Source organism: Leptosomus discolor, chromosome 4 (genome assembly GCF_034619465.1).
Source record: "Leptosomus discolor isolate bLepDis1 chromosome 4, bLepDis1.hap2, whole genome shotgun sequence".
NCBI lineage: Eukaryota > Metazoa > Chordata > Aves > Leptosomiformes > Leptosomidae > Leptosomus > Leptosomus discolor.
This window is the reverse complement of record NC_141394.1, coordinates 9149419-9171222: the sequence shown is the minus strand read 5'-3', so window position 1 is coordinate 9171222 and position 21804 is coordinate 9149419. Positions and strand designations below refer to the sequence as shown.

Here is a 21804-nt window from a genome sequence, read left to right as displayed (position 1 = left end):
ACACTTTCCCACACGAGTTACATACATTGACTCAGCATGAGCCATACACCCAGCACAGGGGTGGGAGTATAGTCACTGGTTGTCTTTGGCAAAAAGAATGAAATAAAGAACATAAAAATTTACATTTTTGAAACACAAGAACCTCTAAAATAAGATATTTATTTATATACTGAATTATATTTACAGTAAACATTTCTAGAATTCATTTCCATGTGATCTCTTTCCTTTGCTCAGGTTTCCTAAAAGAAATGATTGAAATTTATGATACGAAGTCTGCAGCATTTGGGCTATTTGCATAAAATATTTGAGTATACTTTTAAAGGATGTGAAGTTAAATATATGCTCTGTGTCTAGTTCATTTAGACTCAGAATTTGAATACTTTCCAATATGAAGTCACTAGCTAGTCTGCACTGGACCACTGTAAGCCTGGAGTATTTCCATTCATGTCAATGCAATTGATGTTAAGTTATTAATTGGGAAGGGCAGAAGATTTTGATGCATTGGAGGTTTCGGGGTGAGACAAGCTGACTGCAATTAAAGCATGGTTGTTAGAGCCCAAACTGCTGAAAGATTTCTTTGAAAACTGTTTATGCAGGAAAATATTTTTGGTTTGGATCAGCATACTATAGACAGACAGAGTTTCTGTACGGCATTAGCAGCTGATAAGCCTAGAGCAGACGGCGGAGGGAAAATATTTTAATTCCATTCCTGCCTGGCCAGTGTTGTACCAGCACCAACTGTTTCAGACACTTTTGCAGAGTGGTAATATTTGCAAATGTTTCCTTCAAAAATGTGCAGAGTTGAATTCCAAGTACGCGGGACTGTTTTGACACAACTTATCAACTGCTAGCAAACAGACCAGATTCAGACTACGCTTGTTCCATTTGCTAAATTCAAGATTTCCCACATGCAAGCCAAGGGAATTAGGCTAGACAAGGGTGTACACTTTTTTTTTTTTTTAAGCCAACTACTATGGCCATGTACACTTGTTGCCAGAAGACTGAAAGTTCAAGTGAGACAGCAAATATATTTTCCATAGAAGAATGGTAGTAGAGAAAACGAAAACTTTATGTCTCCCTTGCTAACCTTTTTCTAGATACCGAAACTTTACTTGGCATTCAGTATTCCATTATTTTCACTTTCAAATTGGACACAAGACAGTTCTTTTAAAAACTACTTCCAATTATGCAGACGATCATGTGGTATAAATCATCTTAAAAGTAGAACTCTTCTGCCATAATTTTCATTTGGATGATGACTGCTAATACAGTAGTTGCACTTTACAAAAATTAGGTCAGGCAATACATTAAGAAGGCCAACAGACATCTATTCTACAGACTGATCTATCATCACTGCAGGGAAATGACAGGGTTTCTTTTTAGGAGTAACGTATTTTTGAGCATGGAAGTTTTTCTTCTAGGAAGCCTTTTTAAAAGGATGGGTACCTCTTTAGCATGTATTATTTTTAATAGTGGATGTTCAAATCTTCAGCACTCTCTTCTGAAATTTATGAGTAACATTGAATTTTACTGAATTACAGTACTGTGCACAAATCTGGCCTATTCACAGAATCACAGAATGTTAGGGGTTGGAAGGGACCTCAAAAGAATATCTAGTCCAACCCCCCTGCCAGAGCAGGACCACCCAGAGCAGGTCACCCAGGAACACATCCAGGAGGGTTTTGAATGTCTCCAGAGAAGGAGACTCCACCACCTCTCTGGGCAGCCTGTTCCAGTGCTCTGTCACCCTCATAGGGAAAAAGTTTTTCCTTATGTCGATGTGCAACCTCCTGTGCTCCAGCTTGCACCCATTGCCTCTCGTCCTGTCAAGGGCCATCACTGAGAAGAGCCCGGCTCCATCCTCCTGACGCCCTTTACGTATTTATAAACATTGATGAGGTCACCCCTCAGCCTCCTCTTCTCCAAGCTAAAGAGACCCAGCTCCCTCAGCCTTTCATCGGAAGGGAGATGTTCCACCCCCTTCATCATCTTTGTGGCTCTGCACTGGACCCTTTCAAGCAGCTCCCTGTCCTTCTTGAACTGAGGGGCCAGAACTGGACACACTATTCCAGATGGGGTCTCACCAGGGCAGAGTAGAGGGGGAGGAGAAACAAATAAAAAAAGACAACAAAAACTGTTGATATACAAAAACTGTTGATATACAAAAAACATGAATCCCTGGCTGAGCCACAGAGCTAGCCCTCTCCAGTAATGCTAGTTTAAACGAAGAAACTGACAATTTAAATTTTTTGTGATATAATTTTGATGGTTTCAATCTAGTAAGAGATTATTTTTCCTACTTCCTTCATCATAATCCACATTCTTTGGAAAGGAAGAGAAGAAACTCTTATGTACAATTAAGAACGTGCACGATTTATTCATGAAACTAAAATCAAGCTCGCTGATAATAAGTGACAATTCCATTTTGCTGGACATGATTCAAAAGAAAATAAAGGTCATATTTCTAATAAAAACAGGTATTAGCTATAGTAGAGGAAACACCTGGAGCACGCCTGATTTGTCATCTCTAATCTTTAAAACCTAATGAGGGCCCACCAGTAATTCTGTAGAAAATGTCCTTGCTGTTAAACACCGTACGTCTGCTTCAAAAGACCTGAAGGTTTCAAACGGTCTTTTAAGAAAATGCCTTCACATGTCGATGTCCATTAATTCATTACATTGGTCTTTCCTCAGAAGACAAACAAAGTAATGAGAATGTTAAGGAGTACAAGTGTACTCGCATTGTTGAACACAGGAGCTGTACTACACATTAGCTTTCTGGCCCTGCATATGATTTATGATCACCTTGATCTGCAATACAGACAATGTTTTGTGTAGAAATATACTCAAGCCACTTTATCTTGAAGGTCTATGAGCCACAAGGTCAGCCCCACCTGAGAAATCACAGCTTGTAAAAGACAAATCCTTTCTTGCTCGTTATCCGAAGTACACAACTGAGATTCAAACCGGGTTTCCCAGCTTGTACCAGCCTTGTTCTGCCAGCTTCAACACAACAACATGGTTACAGAGAAGGTTCTCTCCGCTCTTTCTGGTAATTGTCACCTCATTTCTTCAGAGAACTATAGAAACAAATTAAGATTGAACAATCAACCTATTCCTATCTTCATTTAATACCTGCAGATGACATCCAGTAATACTCTTGCACAGCAGGATGCATTGACAACAGCATGGTTTGTTTGACATTGTAATGCTAAAACCCGAGATAATTATTTTGTTTGATGAACTAGAAACACAGAGAAGGGAGAGCAGAAACACCTCAAAACCAAAACAAACACCCAAGACTCCAAAAGCACAGGGCTGAAAAAGACATCACAAAATGCCTACATGATTTCCTTAACTAATCCTGAAAATATATTTGGCAAATTCAGTTTCAAATTCTAAGATGAAGACTTTGGAATAAATATATTTAAGCTACAGGCTTTTTCATTCTTAAAATACATCTGCGAGGAATAAGTAAAAGCAATTGGGTTAATTACATTTATAGTGATTATTTTCATATGGGTTATGAATACATTTTTAAAGTGAAATTTATACCATGTACGTTTCATTACCTGTGCAAACTGTGAATTTGCGCTAGTAGAACTGTTGCATCGTCTTTTGGAGAGGAGAGTTGAAATTCAAAATGGACTTGAATGAATTAGAGGAATAGCCTGAACTAAACAGAAGGCAATTCACTTACAACCACTGCAAAGTAGTGCTCTTAGTTTGTGCTCAACTGCACAAACTTATTTTCTCACAGAAAAAAAGATCTGGGCTTACTGATAACCCCACCTGAAGTCGAGTCAACAATGACTTGCTGTTGTGAAAAAAAAGCATCATCTTATTGGGATGTACAAAAGTGATTGGTTACGTAAAACATATGACATCCTGTTCAAAATAAGGCAATAAAACAGCTGACGAAGGTTTTTCAGGTCTGTTTGAGGAAAAGGAAACGCATTTGCTTCATACCCAAACATTCAGACCAGAGAGGGGACACACCTCTGACTTGGCTGCTATCTTACTAGTTTGGGGTGGCCCGAGTGCACTTTGACCTGCACTGCTCCAGAATGTGGGTGTTCTAGGAAGAAGAACAAACCCAGGAGGATAATCATCTTGTTTCAGGTTGCAGATCACAGCTTAACTGGTAAAAATAGTACGAGATCTGTTATTCTTGTGACATTTCCTGCCCATCAGCAGTGGAAAGAGAGTCATGCACTCTTTGAACATAGATGCTTTGGCCAGATTTTCTGCTGAGGTAAATTCATGCCAATAATTGAGCTGATGTACTGCCTTCCAATTACTGAACAGTGAAAATATTTCAGAAACTTTGGGATTTAGAACAAAATATCGAGGTGGTACTGGTCAAACTTCAACTGGAACATTGTGCCCTGTTCTGGGTGTCACTTTTCATGACAAATAGGCCCAAATATAAAAAGTCCAGAGGAGAACATTAAGAGTCATCAGAGGTATATAAACCAAGATCTATGTGGAAAGATGGAAAGAGCCGATTTTACTCAGGCTAGAGAAAGGAAGAGCAGAGACATGATAATAGACTTCAGATGTATAGGAGATTTATCACCTTTTTGTAGCAAAGTAAGTTCTTCACTTGGGAATTGCCAAGAGATCATAGGCTTAAACTGCAGCAGTTTGACAATTTAAAAGCTATATAACCGAAATTATAGCTCAGACTGCCTGGGGAAAGTGTGGAAATATTTGTTAAAGGTTTTTAGGAACAAGTTATTCCCACATATCTTAACCACATTTTTGTTACAATTTCCTGAAGTAGGATGGGCTAGGTAAATTATTAAGATTTCTTAAATCCCCGTTTTCTAGAGGTATCTGTATGGACACAAAGTGGCAAACACCAGTTTGTTCTCTCCATTCCTAACTGGCCAGAAGCCGTAAAGAAAACCATCCAGAGAGCACTAGCTGTGCCTAAGCCAGGCAGTCCAGCAGAGATTCTCTTAAACACAGCCCACTTTGCTGCACAGCAAAACCAATTAGATCCACAGAGAAAAGCTGAGAAAAACCAGTCTGAGCAGCACAGCGTTTAATTTGTTCCTTTAGCACAACGTCAGCAAGTTCCTCCCTGCTACTGGAACGCTGGCAGTGCCTGCAGGAGCCGGGTCCAGCAAAGCCAGCCATCACAAAGAGGGGCTGAACCCAGGATGCTGCAGTTGTAGAAAGAACATCTGCTTTACTGAAAACACCTTGTTCTCCTATCAGGTTGCAAACCAAAGCATAACAAATTTCCCTACGCTGCTAAGACAAGCTGGCGGTAGCAGCAAACTAAATTCCAGGACTTGTAGTAAATCACTGGAGCATGGTTTGGTTTGAATAAAGAAGGGTGAACTTAAAAGGTGAATAATCTTGCCTATATATCATATCACATCACATACCATATCATGTCATATCTAATTAGAAACCCCTGAACTGTTTCCAAGTGCCTTAGGTTTGTTTTCTTTTCCAAACATTCTTGGGAGTAGCACAACCTTTGTAAAGTTCCTCCTTCTCCCTGTTGGTATCACCTTTTCTCTTCCAGTTTTAAAATACTATGCTGATAGAAAGCTACAGGGTGAAAAATCAAATATTTGTTAGAAAATCTCCTTTGACAGGAGGCTTTTAAACAGTTTTAAAATCTTTTCAGAACTGTGCAAGGAGTATTATCTACGAAACTCCTTAAAGTGTATTTACTACCATGATCAACTATAATTAATCTAGCCTTAAAATACTCTGAAAAGGCAAATATAAATATTCTTACCTTACAGATATGAAAGCTGCAGGCATGCATGCCAGTAACTGATTAACATGAACATAAATACTGATCATGTCTGAAAGACACATCAAGCTTGCTATTTAGCCAAAAAACACCTGAAGAATTAGAGAGACAACTGAAGGACAGGGCGATATGATTCTTTCTTGCAGAGATTTGGTTTGGCTCCCCTTTTGCTTGGTGCCGGAGACAGGATTAAGGGGGAAAATGACAAAAATGGATTTAAGACTGGGCAGCTGAATCTATTGGCCTTGGAAGCAGAGAGAAGACTTCAAAAGGACGACCTGGCAGGCTGGTATCCAGGAAAGCCTGGAAGATGTTAGGGAGGCTGCAAAGGTTTAAAACTGATTCTGGAACAACCTGAAAGGCTTGAATGTTTTTTGGGGAATAGTGTGAAAAAGGTCAAAGAGGCATCCTGAAGGATGGGAAGGAAGCACTGCATGGAAAACCACTATTACTACGGACGTACTCATTTCCTGTGCTTTTCCCCAAGAAGGATGGGAGAAGGACGGCAATTGGGTCAAGCTGGCAAATGTTGATTAAATTTCAGAAATTTCCCCTCCAAACCTGTAACAGCAACATTGTAAGAAGGTTCACGTATGCAGATGAGCAAACTGAAACTTGGACAAGTTGTGCTGCCTGCCTGCAGCCATACAGGCAATCCAAGAGAAGATTTAGACCAGGCCAGATGGGGTAATCACTATAGTATGTTCTAGCTACTATCCCACTTCTCCCCAGCCCCAGGAAATAAACCTGCCATTGTCCTTCTTGAAAGAACTTTATCCAGCAGAACTCTGCTGGATACAGCTCTTCATTTGTTATTTATTTCTTTAGCTGTCAGAAAGCACGCATGGTAAGGCTCAAAGGATTTTATTCAGCACATTGTACACACAGGGGGAGCAGCAGCAGTCATATACTTTAAGTGTGTAACTAAGGTGTTTTGAGTCACCTCCTCGGAGACGTCCATTTACCTTACACACATATATATGGCTATACAGGGTCCCAGCTTTGGTGCTTTCACTTGCATGTAAGTTAGATGCCAGGAGTAGAGTGTGTGAAATAGCTTGATTACTCCCTAAGAAGTGAACTAGCACAAAAAAGCTGCTTTTCATTCATGGTGCCAGCCATATTATTTTCAACTACCGCTGTTTTTCTTAGAGAAAACTTTGCATTACAAATAGCAAAATTAATGTTTGGCATGAATACCCGAGTTTGAAAACATTCAAAATGTTTGGGGTTTTTTGTTCATTCATGTGTTCCATATAATAATTTAAATCAATTATTCTAACACAAGAACTTATTCTTAATTTACAATTACTACCAACCTAACTGCATTCAGTGTTATCAGAAAAAATACCTCTTCTCACACAAGCGTCCCTACCACCATGCCTACGCTACTCTCATCTTATTTTCCAAAACACACATACATCACAGGAGAAACACAAACCAGGAAACAGCTTTCTCCTGGTTAACTGGGAAGGAAGAGGGATTGTTCACTATTTTTCCTCTCGTGTGATGGATGCCTTCATCCTACAGGGAGGGCTTCCAAACACATGAACCTGGGCAAAAGATCCCAAGGTCAGAAAGTAAAATCTTCGTCATCCAGCTAATTACATCTTTTTCTCTTGTATCTGCTTCTGACCCTAAATACATTTATTATGAAGATCAATAATTTTCTAAGGGGCAGAAATAGCCCCCAAGCCCCCCTCAAAACCCAACTATGACGTAAAATCATTTCACAAAGAAACGCGTTACTCTGACTTTTTTCTTTTAAGATGTCTCAGACTGTGACCTGTATATTAAGAAAAACAAAGCAAAATAGCCCACAAACTTGACTTTCTCTTACCTATGCTGACTCACCATGGTTAATGGTAGCAAAATACATGTTTCTGTTACTGAAGTGAGCAGGTATGACTCACTTACATAGAGGAAGTATGTTGAATAATAAAGTGTCCTCTTGACATGACAGGTTTGTTTTTTTTTTTTTTTTTATAAGGACTTGCACAGAAAGGCTACGCCTATACAAACAAAACTGTTAAATCAGATTACTGGTAAAGATCATGCCTAGTTAACAAATGCAGTGTAGGAGATAACAGCTAGATTTCAGACTATTAAACTAGTGCACTTCAAGGTCACGTTTAGTAGCAGTTGGCAGAGTATCAAAAGGATGCTGAAGAAAGCCACTTGGCTTCTAGTAGCAACACAGGTAAGAGCCCTGAGGTTAGTATAGAAGACATTAACATGCTACTTGAGCTACATTTCCCCAGTGGAAAGTAACCGATGTTTTGGATGGCAGAAATATAACGTACTGTATAGAAAGCTCTGAGCTCAAAGCAAGCAGAAGCAGTTCTGCTGAAAGTGTCTATGAAAATATTTGACGCCTCCAACTGGAGGCTAAAAGTCTGCTGCTGCCAGGCTCTGCTCTGCAATCAACAGCCCTGGCAAGATTCGTTCTGCAAAGGCTTGTCACAACCAGATAAAGCAGTCCCAAAATTTCAAATTGATAGAAGGAACACAAAACCAGAAGCTGATAACAATGGAAACCCAATACAGAAACCACGTAATTCTCTTAGGTGGCAAAAACGTATAAAACATTGAAATCAACAGAGAACCTTAAAACTGAGAGATGCTACATGCAGTTTCGTCATGGGAAGCGCATTACTGCCAGTGGTTATTAAATGAAATCTGTGACAGAAGAAAGGCTCAACAGGGCTATAACGGTGCCAAACAGTATTACCTAAGCTCTTACTCATTACACAAGACTGCATCACTTACAGCATGTACACCTAGTATTACCAAGACAGCCAAATATTCCTCAGTTTATCACAGAGGCTCATTCTTTTTAATCTTAAAGCCTTAAAGGTTTTGCAATGTAAAAGGGCAAAAATTGTACAGTTACAAAATTAAGAACCAAGGAAAAGTTATCTTCCTTCTGCACTGTATACAGGATCAAATTCTCATCTTCCTACTAAAACTAATTCCATATTGTCACAGCAGCAACAATGAAGTTAAGAAGAAAGAGGACAGAACTAAATCTCAAAATTGTATAACCGCTTGAGTGAAGTACATCCCTGACACATGTAAGTCTCTCTGTCTTTGGCAATGTACATACTTCCTGCATAGATCTGGTAAAAGTACAGGTGACTGTTCAGAATCTGAGACACAATGCTAAATACAGTGGTGTTAACATTCTTAGCAGTATGCTGTGTTCTTAAAGAAACAAGACTTTAATAGGGCTGTAATAATGCTGACTCAGGAGAGCGAGTGTTCAGACTGGTTGAGGGCCATAACCCAAGCAGGCAAACACTCCAAAGACTTTAATTTTTACTAGAGTGCTTCTACAGGGAGAGAAACAACACAGAATTAAGTTGCTCCTTCCTCCCCTCTACCAGGAATTTTATTGTGACAAATCAGAATCATAAAATAATTTAAGGTGGAAGTGATTTATGGGAGTCGTTTGGTCCAACCCTCTACAAAAGCAGGGCTAATTCCAACTAAACCAGGTAGCTGAGGGCACTTTCCACTTGACTTTCAATTTCTCCAAGAATGGAAATGGCACAACCTCTCTGAACAGCCTGATCTAGCCTTGATGCAACCACTGCCCATTGCCTTTCTTCCTTTCCCTGGGCACCTCTGAAAGAATCTGCTTCTGCCTTCCTGTTCCTCCTAGGAGGTCGTTGAAGCCAGGGATGAGATTCCCCTCAGCCTTGGCTTTTGCAGAGTAACAAAGGCTCTCAAAGCCTTGCCTCATCTATCAGGGGGTGAGAAAACTGAAGAAAAGCATCCTGCAGGACAGTAAATTCTAGAAGCAGACCGCAAATCAGAACAAAATTTGCAATGATCATAGTCAGGTAAGCACAAAAGTCAAAACCCTCTGCTTTAAGAGAAATCAGCAAACATACTAGAGTAGCTTTCTCTGAAGTCTCTTGAAAACAGGACCATGGAATAGTTAAGGAAGGAGCTGCCATTATGCTGTGGTCATCAACAAATTCACCAAACCAATTCCATCAGTTGGCCCTTAAAAAGAAAACAAACCCCAAACCTATTTTTAAGAGATGAATGGAAACATGAAAAAGTTAATGAAACAGTTTTCTTAATTTTACTAAAATTGATCAACTGGAAAAGCTAGGGAATTCCCCAATAACAGTCTAGATTCCAATTTCTTGAATACTTTGCAATATTTTCATATTTCCAGGAGGAAACAAACAATAAAAGACAGTTTATAAAGTCAGTGTGTCCCTGCTGTGTCATATAAGTTGGCAAGAGGCCTAATTAGGCAACCTCCAGAGGTCCCCCCAAAGTCAGTTTCTATGAACCTGTGAACTATAACACATGACAAGTAAAACTAAGTATATAAAATGGGATGGTAAGTATTGTTTTGACAAAGTTTATTAAATTCAGAGAGGCACAATTTGTCAGGTAACAGTACATCTATTAGAGTATATTTAGTCTAAAGATAGTACAATCCTTCCCCCTGCCCTGAGACTAATTTTCTCCACTCCCCCCAGCTTCACATTTTCCTCAAATTGTAATGATTCTTCAAACTTGTAATTTTTGCCTTCTTCAAAACAGAAGGGAACTCACTTCTGAGACAGCTTATTATCACAGAGATTGCCTCTACAGTAGTACCTTGGTACCCACTTATGTTCTATAAATGTTAAGAAAAATTACATAACATTATCTCATAATGGTACAATATTCTCTGTCAGGGAAGAAACTCTTAAAAATGTATAAAAAGAGAAAGATGGACTGAGTCTGAAAATGGACACAAGAGATTTATCTAGAAAACAGCTAATATTCTAATATGGATGATTTGGAATTAGCATGTACTCCAAAAAGCTGAATTAATATTTCAATATTATATTTTTCAAAAAGTAAAAATAAAAGCAAAATAAAAGCCAGAGCAATATAGCTAGAATCCTACATTTCTCTATCATCAGATTAAAATATCATCAAGAGGAAGGATGCTGTTTTGCTTTTAGCACTAAATATCAGGTATTTTTAATTATTAGAAGAAATAAGCTTCATTCTTTTGAATATTTAAATGTTCAACAATGGGATTTTTCAGTTTTCTACTGCCCATCATGGAAGCTGCCTGTGTGCCATCACTCTGTGCCATAATACAACAAACTCTGAAGAGAAGTTGGTAGCATTAATAAATTGTATTTTGAAATACCTTTATCACGTGGATCTCTAAGCACAAGATGAGACTCAGACCATGCAAGGTGTACAACAGAGGCTGGGAACTGATAACCTGGCGAGGCGCGTTGCAAAGTCTGTCCTTCACTGAGCGTCAGAAGCAAACCGAGAGGGAAGGAGGGAGTTTAGACCTGATAAGATTTGTGGGACCTTCTTTGGTACTGTTTTTAATATTGTTTAAAGCTTCCAAATATTGGAATAAACGCTTCTATACTTAGGCTCATAGAGCTGAACAACCAAATGCATTTCTATGACTTATTATATTCTTTTTAATGGAGGCATTGGACTGTTTTTTCCTCCAACACATGGGACAGGAATGCACATTCGGTGCCTCAGATGTAAACCATGATTGGCTCCATGCTCTTTCTCATGTTTCTCCCTCCCCTGGGCGTGAGGACCCCCCAAGTCAGACACTTGCTGGTGCCACTGGTTCAGCAGCCTTCCCCCTTGCTTTCACACCCTGCCTACACGCGAGATGTAGTTCATCTGCGGATCACAACCAACAGCTACAAATACTATGTGCCATGACAGTGAGAAAGCTGTCTCTATTAATCAGGTGTTTAAGTGTAAGAAGAAGAAGGTATAGGTTTGGTTCCTATACATTGGATTTCTGTCCCTAGCTTGAAAATAAAGGCTCTGGGGTCACAGCATACTTACGAGAGTAATCATGGCTACTTTAATGCTTATTATCTAACATAATATGCGTTTGGGAAGATAATTTTGTATACAAAGCATATTAAAAAGTATTTCAATATCCCAGGCTTGTTTTCTAACTCTAGCAATATTCCCCTCCCCAACCTAGAGCTTGATAATATGGTGACAACAGCCTGAATTAACAAGCAGGTGACAGTTGACACAGCTAACTAACGTGCTACAATTGCAGTTAAACTAGAATCATGAAACACACTTAACTTCTTTCTTATTATGAGCCAGCAGGTACAATGAAGTTCACTATTTAAAATTTTTCAATTTCATCACAGACCACAAAAAGTCAAAAGCTATTTTAGTCAAACCTTAATGGTTAAAACACCTTTTATATTAATATTTTAAATTTGTTACCCAATACTGTTATCTTGATTTCTTTCTGAACTCTTCATGTTGCATTTCAGCCTACCAATTTACATTTACAGAGACAAGTTGAGGTCACCAGCCAGATCTACTGGCTTTTAAGTAAGAAAACTAACAAATTGGGCAGCTATTATAAAGAGACTACTGATACAGAGAAAGCAAACACATCCTACACAGGATCACTCACACAGGCACAATCTTCCTTTACCTTGTACTATTTATATTAATCTAATGAATTAAGACTGGTGAAATTACCTCATTCATTCGTAAGCATACATTTTAAAACTAAGCAAACTCACCTCAGGATAGAAAATCTGTCCATGAATCACTACAAAGCAAGGCAAAAAGTACAGGGGAAACAGGAAATCTCAAAGATTTCCAGCTAGGAATTAATAAGAAAGTGCTAGCTCCTCACACTGCAAGAAGCTGCGCTGCTCAGGAGCAGCACACAAAGAAAGCAGCGTGAAGTGTTATGCACCAAAGAGGCAATTGTTCATGAATATCAAACAGTATCCATTACCAAACATTAACATATTAGATTTTTTAATGGAAATTACCAGATTCCACAAAAAATTATAAACTTTTCATATAAAAATCAATTCATGCCAACTACGACATCAGAAGGAAAAAAAAAACCCAACTCCCCCAAATTTGAAATAGATTATTGTATTAGTTTGCCAAAAGAAAAACCAAAAAACCAACCACAAAAAAAAACCCAAAAGAACTACAAGTTCCGCAAATCTAATGGCTTAGTTTTCATCCACTCATCTTTCTTGACATGTGGTAATACAAAATAAATGCTTATACTTTTCCTTTATCATATTTTATTATTATTTTTATTTGCCTGTGCACATATTAATGAAATATTACTCTAAGGAGATGAAATATTACAGTAAGAATGTCCATAATTCTACAAGGACTGCTTTGCTGGGCACACATCATGGGGGAGAGGAAAAAAAAAAAAATAGAGGAACATTTTAAATGGATTCAAGAATCATCAAACATTTCATAAGTTTAAAGAGCTCCATTACCTTAAAACAATATTGTATTAACACGTGCAGAGGCCCTGATTCAACAAAACAAATACAAAATTGATTTAAAACCAAACGTGCAGAAAAACTCAAAACCAGAATGAAGAATTATGAAAACAAACCCCGGGGTCTGATATTAGCACGAACGTAACTGTCACAAAGCCAAAAAGTAAGTAGACAGATCTTTCCCTTCTTCTGACCTTCAGCTCATAAATGTGGCAAATCTTTCTATTCAATTTGAAGTATTTTAATGAAAACATGAATTTAATTTGTCCAAATTTTAAGTCCCATCTAACCTGGTGGTCTAAATCCTTTGACATGAAAGCAAACCCCACCTTTTTACTACCCAGTTTTATTTCCAGACACCCATCTCAGTTTCCCATCTCAATTCGCTTAAAGTGTCTCATGAAGGAAGAGTAATATTGAAAAGTGAGAGTTGTTACAAGAGGAGTCCACCGCTACCACTCATTCAAGTTATTGTTATAGGCAGCAATATGCACCATCAATTACAAAGAAAACATATCAGGAACAATGCTGAAAGAGCAAAATTCCTTAATTATTTTAAGCCTAACTTTTCCATGGAATATAACATCTCTTTTCCAGCTTAAAAAAAAACCACCAAAAAACCAAAACCCAAACCAAACCAAAACCCACAAAAAACCCCAAACCAAATCCACAGGCTAAAAGTCTGTAACTCAGACTCCTCAGAGCACTGATAATTTACAATCATAGATTTTGTAAATTTACTTCCAATGTGTTTCTTTAACTCACCGCACTTTGTAGAAACTAGACAACAAAAAAGTGAATCCATTTCCACTATCTAGTTAGTTACACATGTCAGATAATGCTATCTTTGTCTGATAAGCAGCGGACCTAAACTGTCAAACAATATCCTTAAATGTTACCAGAAAGTGATCACAACCTGTACTACACTTTGCTACTTCCCCCATGCTATGTTTTTTAACTTTTATTGTTTGCATGTAGTTTGCTTTCCAACTCTTTCCTCCAAACGCTCCTTTGTACAGTGCATTAGTAATCATGGTGATATGAACAGTCTCCTTATAAGCTTAGGACCATAGACCAGTTCAGTACCTGGATCTAATTTTCTGCAGAACGAACAGAGGAGAGCACAGAGGCAGAACAAAACAAGAAAAGGCACTCTTTGCATTTAATTACTTATTCATCCTCTGTGTATGCTGCATGCATATATATGTATGTGGACGATATCATCCTAAGTGAGTACCAAGAACATGGAAAAAGATACCTCAACTCTTTGGCAGCAGTCCCACAAATTGTCCTGAAAGAAGTCAGCAGAAATAAATAATTACATACCGCAAGAGTTATGAAGGCCCAGGGGCGAAAAATGCTGAAAATTTTCAGAGAAAATAAGGATATGGAAAACAGGAATTTCTAGGAGAAAACTGAAATGAAACTTTCACACAGACTGTTTTCTCTCAGAATGAACACTGAAATCATTTCTAGTGTTTAAAAATATTTTATGAATACCCTCCTTCAGAACGCCTTCTGCAGTTAATATGTACTTCAAATGAGCCACAGATGAATAGGAGTTGGAAGAGAAGCCATCCAGTTCAACCCTTTTCCCCAAGACAGATTCAACTACATTATGTCATTCCTGACATATTTGTCTTGTCTGTTCTTAATGACTGCCAATGTAGAAACTCAGCGACTTCCCAAAGCCAGCTACTCCAGTGTTTCACAAGCTTTACCATCCGAAAGGTTTCCCTACTATCTAACCTGAAGTTTCTTCTCTACTCAAGAAAGCCCCTCGTTTCTTGTACTATCCGCCAAGACTGAAAACACATTATGCCCTTTCTTTTTGCATAGCTCTTAAAACACTGAGGACTTATCATATCCCTTCTCGTTTTTCTCTTCTTTAGACCAAACAACTCCTTTTCTTCTGATCTTTTCTCCACAGTTATCTTTCTGAGATATCTGATCACCCTTAGCTGGACACCATCCAATTATGCACATTGCTCTTGCAGAGCAATGCCCAAGTTTGGGCACAAGTGCTCCAGCTGCAGAGCAGAAGAGCTGCTTCTCCTATCTACTGGGCTGCCCTGTTTATGCAAACTGGTATGATGTTTGCCTTTTTTGTAAGAAGCATGACATTGTTGACTTTATATGCAGTGCATGATTCACTATAATTCCAGCTACTTTTCTAAAGCAATGCTGTCTAAGCAGTTGTTCACCATCCTCTGCCTGTGAAGTCATTCCTACTTCAGCATAGTGTCTTCTATTTATTACTGCTGACTTTAATTCTGCCTTTTTTTCAGATTGTCAAGACGATCTTCAACATCATCACAGTCCCCGAATGCTGGCCGTCCTCCTATCTTAGTGGCATATTTAATCAGAACATTTTATTTCATCATTCAGGTTCTTAATGGAAACACTGATCAGAATTAAACTCAGGACCGATGCCTGCCAAGGCTCTTTACTTCAGAGCAGATAAAGTATCAGACCATCTCTTGACACTTAAGGCTGATATCGTGCAGTCCTTCATATTTTGTTAACTACAAAACAGGGAATACGGATAATGGAGTGTTATATACATTTCCCAGTATTCCCATCAAGTCTCTGAGACCCACCGTTTCAACTCTGAGCGCAGAAGACAACTTTCTAGTCACACACTATTGCGCCGGGTCCTTCTCAGGGCAACCAAATGGCTGAAACTGCAGTTTGGGCCATCATCCACCCAGCAGGCAGGGAAAGAGAAGGCTTACCAAGAAGTCTGAACCCCCAGAATACAGTATTTCTGCTTGCTTGCAAGTCAGCTGCCCTGCTTTCAACTCAAAGAACTTCAACTTTCCTCTATCCTGTTTCTGTTCAAACTCTTAGTTTGCTGAGACATTGTCATTTTTAATTGTGAACTATGTATTGCTACACAGGGACGCCTACATGAGAATACATACTAACTAGCTATATATAACTATACATATTTATAAATGTGTAATATTTCTATAATTAGATAAAAGATAGAATTATTTATATTAAAATAACACTTTGATTATGCTTACTGATTATACAATCTATTTCTGTCTGCTTTGGATGATCAAATTCTCAGCATTTAATTTCATCCCAGGGAAAAAAGGATTTATTTCCCCAGACCTTCGACATTTCTCAACATCTTCCATCTCCACATTCCATCCATCATGTAAGCTCATTCTTGAGATTAGCGTTGGGCTTCCATGATTCATAAGCGCTCACTGTAAAAGGGAGTTCAGATTCCTTCGTGATCTGTAATCCTGGCTCTGCACTGTTTCTACAGAGACTCCTACTCTTGTGTAGGTCAGGAACCTTCGTCTGGCCCAAAAGGATTCCAGTGCACGTAATGGTCCTAAGGTTACAAGTCTGATGGTCAGCAGAAAACTGGGAGCCTAGAAGAGGAAGCAGTTCTCTGCTGCCTACATAATGCCAAAAAAATTTATGGCATACTATGCCGAGATTCCTTCTTTTCTTCTCAGTCACTCTTATTTCTCAAATTCCTTTGCTAAATTAAGTATTGCTCCAGCAAATACAACTACTGCGTAATACCCTCTATAGAATTGGGTCAGCTACCCCAACAGATGTTCATCTAAGCTTGTATTATTTTTGTGTCACAAGCTCAAAGGAATACTCCTCCTTTTGGTCATAATCTTTTAAAGTTTCTTAAAAAACTCTGGGAAACGGTCCACACACTGACTATGCTTCAGTAATTCTTCAATTAAAAAGCAGATGACTCTTCATGATAATGTAATTTAACCAATTATCTAAATAAGTGATATCACATGGGACCATAACAAATCAATCTCACATTCTCTACCTCATCTCAAGCCACTCTCATACATGCACATGCAGAAAACTTCACATACAAATAATCTTAGATTTTCTTAGTATGTTATGTGACCTGTACTGTTCCATAAATCAAGATCTTCTTCAACTGTACCACTAAACTGGTCTACAAGATTATTCATGCAATGAAAGTTCATCAAGGCTATTAAGAACACAGATACAGCAGCTAACTCAGTAAGTGCTTGGCCAGCCGGCTGCTCAGTGCAGGCTGAGTATCTTTGTGTGGTTTTAACCCCTTTTCCTAGCGGGCAGAGCCACTACTTTTTATGTTCTTCTCTGGAAATTACAATAACAACAGAAATGTGTTTATTTTTCACTTCTTTCATGAATGAGTCAAAAATTAGTCTCTTCATTTAGCTGTGTTCTGTACCACATTCATGCCTCTCTGTATCTTAAGGATACTCCAGCACAGCGGATATACGCACACATCCAAATTTCTTCTCGCCTAACTCAGTGCCAGTATAAGGTAGGTTTTGCCTCAGCGCTAGCTTAAAGCTAGATATCCTGAGCTATTCTTCTTAAAGGATTTAGTTTATTGAGGCATGCCTATTACTTTCAAGGAGAAAACAACAAAAAAATACTGTATCACACAATACAATTGGTCTGGAGGAAAACTTATGCTCGCTCACATCCTTTGGGAGAAAGAAAAAATTTAAAAAGCCAAACATCCCTACAGTCTTTCTACAATGCATGAGCAGGTCAGCAACTGCTTGAGCACACACAGGCCACTGCCCTGCTCAAACCAGCGCAAATCAACACGAGGGATGAGTCCCCAGAAACTACTGATCATCAAATTTTGAACCCAGCTGTAGGAGCTGAGGCAGGAACCGCAGCGGTCCCAGGAGCGGCACAAGCCAGAGCAAGCTCTCTCGCCCAGGTCGCCTCTGTGATCGCAGTTGTGCAGCTGGGGCTGAGCTGCTTCCCGAGAGCCGCCTCCCTTACCTCCCCGCGTTGGCCCCAGCGCAGCCGGCCGGGAGAGCACATCGCATGTGGCACTCAGCCCACTGGCTCACACTTTTCTTCTTCGTTCCCAAGATTCAGCTCAGCTGCAACCCCCTCCCCACACCCATAAATAAAGCCCAAAATAAAAAGCTGTGGAAGCCAACCTTACTATTAGCCTAAAAGTCATAGCTTTTGATGGAGAGAATGGGGAAAGAGGTAATACTGGTAGAAAGCAAGAAATTAATGCAGGCCAAAGGCTCAAGCACAGGACATGAGAAAGCAAACAGAGGGAAGTAGAAGTGGTCAGAAAAACAGGCTCCCCAGCTGTTATGCTGTGGTACAGCACGAGGAGGGAAAAAAAAAAGAGCTAATTCTACCTCTTCCTTTGAACACATCACCTCCACCCTCCTTCCCCATGCTCATTCACTAGCATGGGACAGCTGCCAAACGAAGGGTCTCTTTACTAGCACAAGCCTTAGAGGGATGTGTCTGGAGACCTATGAAGAATCTGGAGCATTCGAAGTCTCTTTGCCTGAAGTCTAACTTCCAGTTGGCAACGTGAGTCTGTGCTCCCTAATGAGTCTGGTTTACACAAGTCCCTCTGTTTTTTATAGATCAGTCAGGTAATGTTTGGAACATGCTAAGCACTGTATGTCTATTGGGAGGTATGGAGCATCCAGGTGATCCTTCAGTGGAGGAGCAGGCTTGTAGCCTTGAACAAAAACATTTTGGAATTCAAGAAATAACAGCACTTCTCCTGGATTAGAAGTTTCTGAGTCCTGGCATTTTAATTAAGGCACCCTTACTAAGAAAGCACTAAAAGTAGTTATCATTAGCATTTATCTTCAGCCAGAATGGATAATAGTATCGTCTGAATCTGCCCTGTTAATACTCTACCCAAGCCTATTAACCCCTCACTATTCCCTCCCTTACTTCTCAGTCATGCAAGGTAGTTCTTTCTCTCTGCTGCTCCTTTTTCCCAAAGTAGAACAACATGAAAAAAAATATTCTAAGGGTTTTAGACCAACAGACTAAGAAAATAAAAATGAAGTATAAGCAAATTTCTTTTTTCCTATAAAAGGTTCCAAAACCAAAGTACGCAGATTTGCAGAACCATTTCCGCCTGACAAGCTGATGAAAAGAGCAGGGTTCCTCAGAACATGCCTACCTTTTACCATGAGTATATATTTACACGCAAACTGCTCTATATTTAATGAAGTATTAAAATAGTTAAACCGAGTTACTGTTATTCCTTGCTTTACTTATATTCTTTTTTTTGTGTTTAGACAACCTCTGCCGTCTCCGAGAGCCAAAGCAGCACCCTGGTTCCCCTGGAACCCAGTCGTCCCATTCCTCCAGCTGCTGTGTGAGTCATTATCGTGCAGCATGACGTGCCCTTTGTAAAGCATTGGTTCCCAAACCACCGTCCTCAGAAAGCTGGCTGGCTACACGCTGCTGGCGCAGGTCCTCGCTTCCAACTGCTGCATGGCTTTAAAGACGACCGAGACACATTAAACATTATCCTGATACATGTTTTCCTTGTAAGCTGCTGCTTTAGTTGCCGCAGGGCAACTGTGTTCTTGTGAATGAGTGAGAGGTGTCTCAGAATAACTTCTCTTCTAGGACACAGTCCACTCAAAGAAAAAAGAAAAGGGTAAAAAAAAAAAAAAAAAAGAGAGATAAAACCCCCCACAAACCAAACCAAAAACCCGTGTGGGGAAGTCCTGCTCTAGATAATGCGTAAGCTCTCCACGCAAACCTCCCTGGTCCAGCAAGCCTGGGAACTAGACTGAGACCAGGAATCACCTCCAGCTCTCCATATGGAGATGCAAGACACCAGGTCAGTTGCTTGTTTTATTTAAACATGTGTTTCTTTTACCAGCAATATTAACATTGCCTTGTTCCTGTTTATACTTAAGGAAAGGAGAAAATAAACAAAGTAACTTTTTTCCTCTCATTTTGTTTTGCTCTTTGAAGGGTTCCCTGTTCCTGTCAAAGAGAGTTAAGCTAAACAGAAACAACGTGGTTTTGTTCCAGAGCAATGTGTCCACACTTGGAGTTGTTTGGGAACCGTTCCTACAGTTCAGATACATAACACACACACCCCTCCCCACCTTAATCCTTATTAAGCTTTACATGTGAGAAGGCCCTTAGGTCGGGTAATTGGTTATTAACTTAATAGACTGCAATGAAACACAATCTACTAGAGACAGCAAAGCACATAATACCAACCCGCTGCTTTTACCATTTTGGTGAGGTACCTATTTCAGTGGCTTAAGAGAAAAGCTTCTAATTGTTTGCAAAGCGGCAACCACATCGTGACAAGAGCGATACTGCAGCTCAGAGGATCCTGAAAGAGAGTCTGGATTCCCTGCACTCATCCACATGTGACACACTGGGGAATCGTCTCACACATTCAATATAACCCTCAGAGAGAACTCACATTAAGTCAAGGCTCAGCGAGACCCATGTTCCAAAGTGCCGGCTGCAATGAATGTACCAGAGAAAACGTAACGCTTTTCGTTCCCTAACACGGACTCCTCCTGCAAGTCACTCTGAACTCGCAGAGAAAAGCTAAGCTGATCGCTTCCCAGTAATAGCAACAGTACTTGACAACTAGCACGTATGTTAGCGATGCAGTCAATGTAAATGTACTACAGCACTCTGCAGGGGTGGCTCACAGTGCTGAACCCTTACTGGCTCACGCAGCATGAGTTTTTGTTTCGCTATTTCAAACATATTAGAAAGTCCGTTTTGTTCAAGATTTCTAAGTGAGTCAGAAAGTCACCTCTCTGCCTACAGGCTAAAAGAGAGGTGTACCTCGCCTGGTTCGACCCGTGCCCTTTTCAACAGGGACAGCGTTCAAGCTGGTGAGGTGAATGATGAAGTAGTAGTAAACTTACTTTCCAGTGATAAATTGGCTTCTGGATGGTGTGCACATAGGCTGAACATAATAGTTCTCCAGTTTAACCCCTTCAGCAGCTAGCTTGTCCAGAGTGGGCGTCCTGATCTCCGATCCGTGGTACCCTACGTCTCTGAATCCCTGATCGTCAGCCAGGATGAAGATGATGTGAGGCTGCGAGCTGGGGGCGCCGGCCCCGAGCTCCTCTCCCAGCCCGGTCCTTGTCGCCTCCGCCTCTCCGGGGCCGAGTCCGAGGCTGTCCCAGGACAGGTAGCCGTAAGTGAGGAGGCTGAGCACCGAGAGGCCGGCCAGCACCCCCACGGCCACCATTTTCCCCTTGCAGAGGCGGTGAGGCCAGCTACACCCACCGCGGGCCATTCACCTTGGCTGGGGCAAGAGTGAGACGGAAAAGAAAAAAAAAAAAAAATTAATAAAATAAAATAATAAAATAAACCCCGAAGAAAACCAGCGAACCGAAACAGTCTCTGAGGCGGGAGCAGGCACCGTCAGGGGTCCCGCCGGGCGGGGGAGCGGAGAGGAGCCCCGCTCATCGCAGCCACCACCAACTTCAACAACTTCAGCCGCTGCTGCGGGAGAGGCGGCGGAGGCCGGCCTGCCCGGTGCCGGAGCCGGTGCCGGTGCCGGCCGGGTGGGCAGGGCCCCGCCGGGGGTCACAGCATCCTCGGCCCGCCTCCGGCCCCGCGCCGGGGCGCCGCTGCCTGCCCGTCCCGGGGCCGGTGCCCATGGCGGGGCCAGTCAGGGCGCCCCGGCGCAGCGCCGCCGCGGCCAGCGGGACGGGTCGGGCTGGGCCGCCTCCCCCTTCCGCGCACACCGGCCCGCGCAGCCCCCTCCACCCGCTCCCTTCGGCGCTACCGGGCCGGGCCGGGCCAGGCCGGGCCGGGCCGGGCCGCTCCCGCCCCGCCCCTCCACGCCGGGAGGGGGGACAGGGGGACCCCGGCCCCGGGAGACAGCCGGAGCCCTGCTCCCCCCCTCCCCCCCCCCGCCCTGCCCGCCCCCTCCGCAAACCCTTCCCCCCGGCC

General features: G+C 41.0%; 1 protein-coding gene across 1 annotated transcript in view; it reads right to left on the bottom strand.

Annotated features, from left to right (window-relative positions):
* Nucleotides 1-21142, bottom strand: part of ARSJ (arylsulfatase family member J) — a 44729-nt gene extending 23587 nt beyond the window's left edge. The window contains exon 1 of the mRNA XM_086464323.1: nucleotides 20766-21142. Within this exon, the coding sequence (XP_086320449.1) occupies nucleotides 20766-21142 (377 nt within the window). The remainder of the gene's footprint in view (nucleotides 1-20765) is intronic.
* Between the last annotated feature and the right edge of the window lie 662 nt (nucleotides 21143-21804).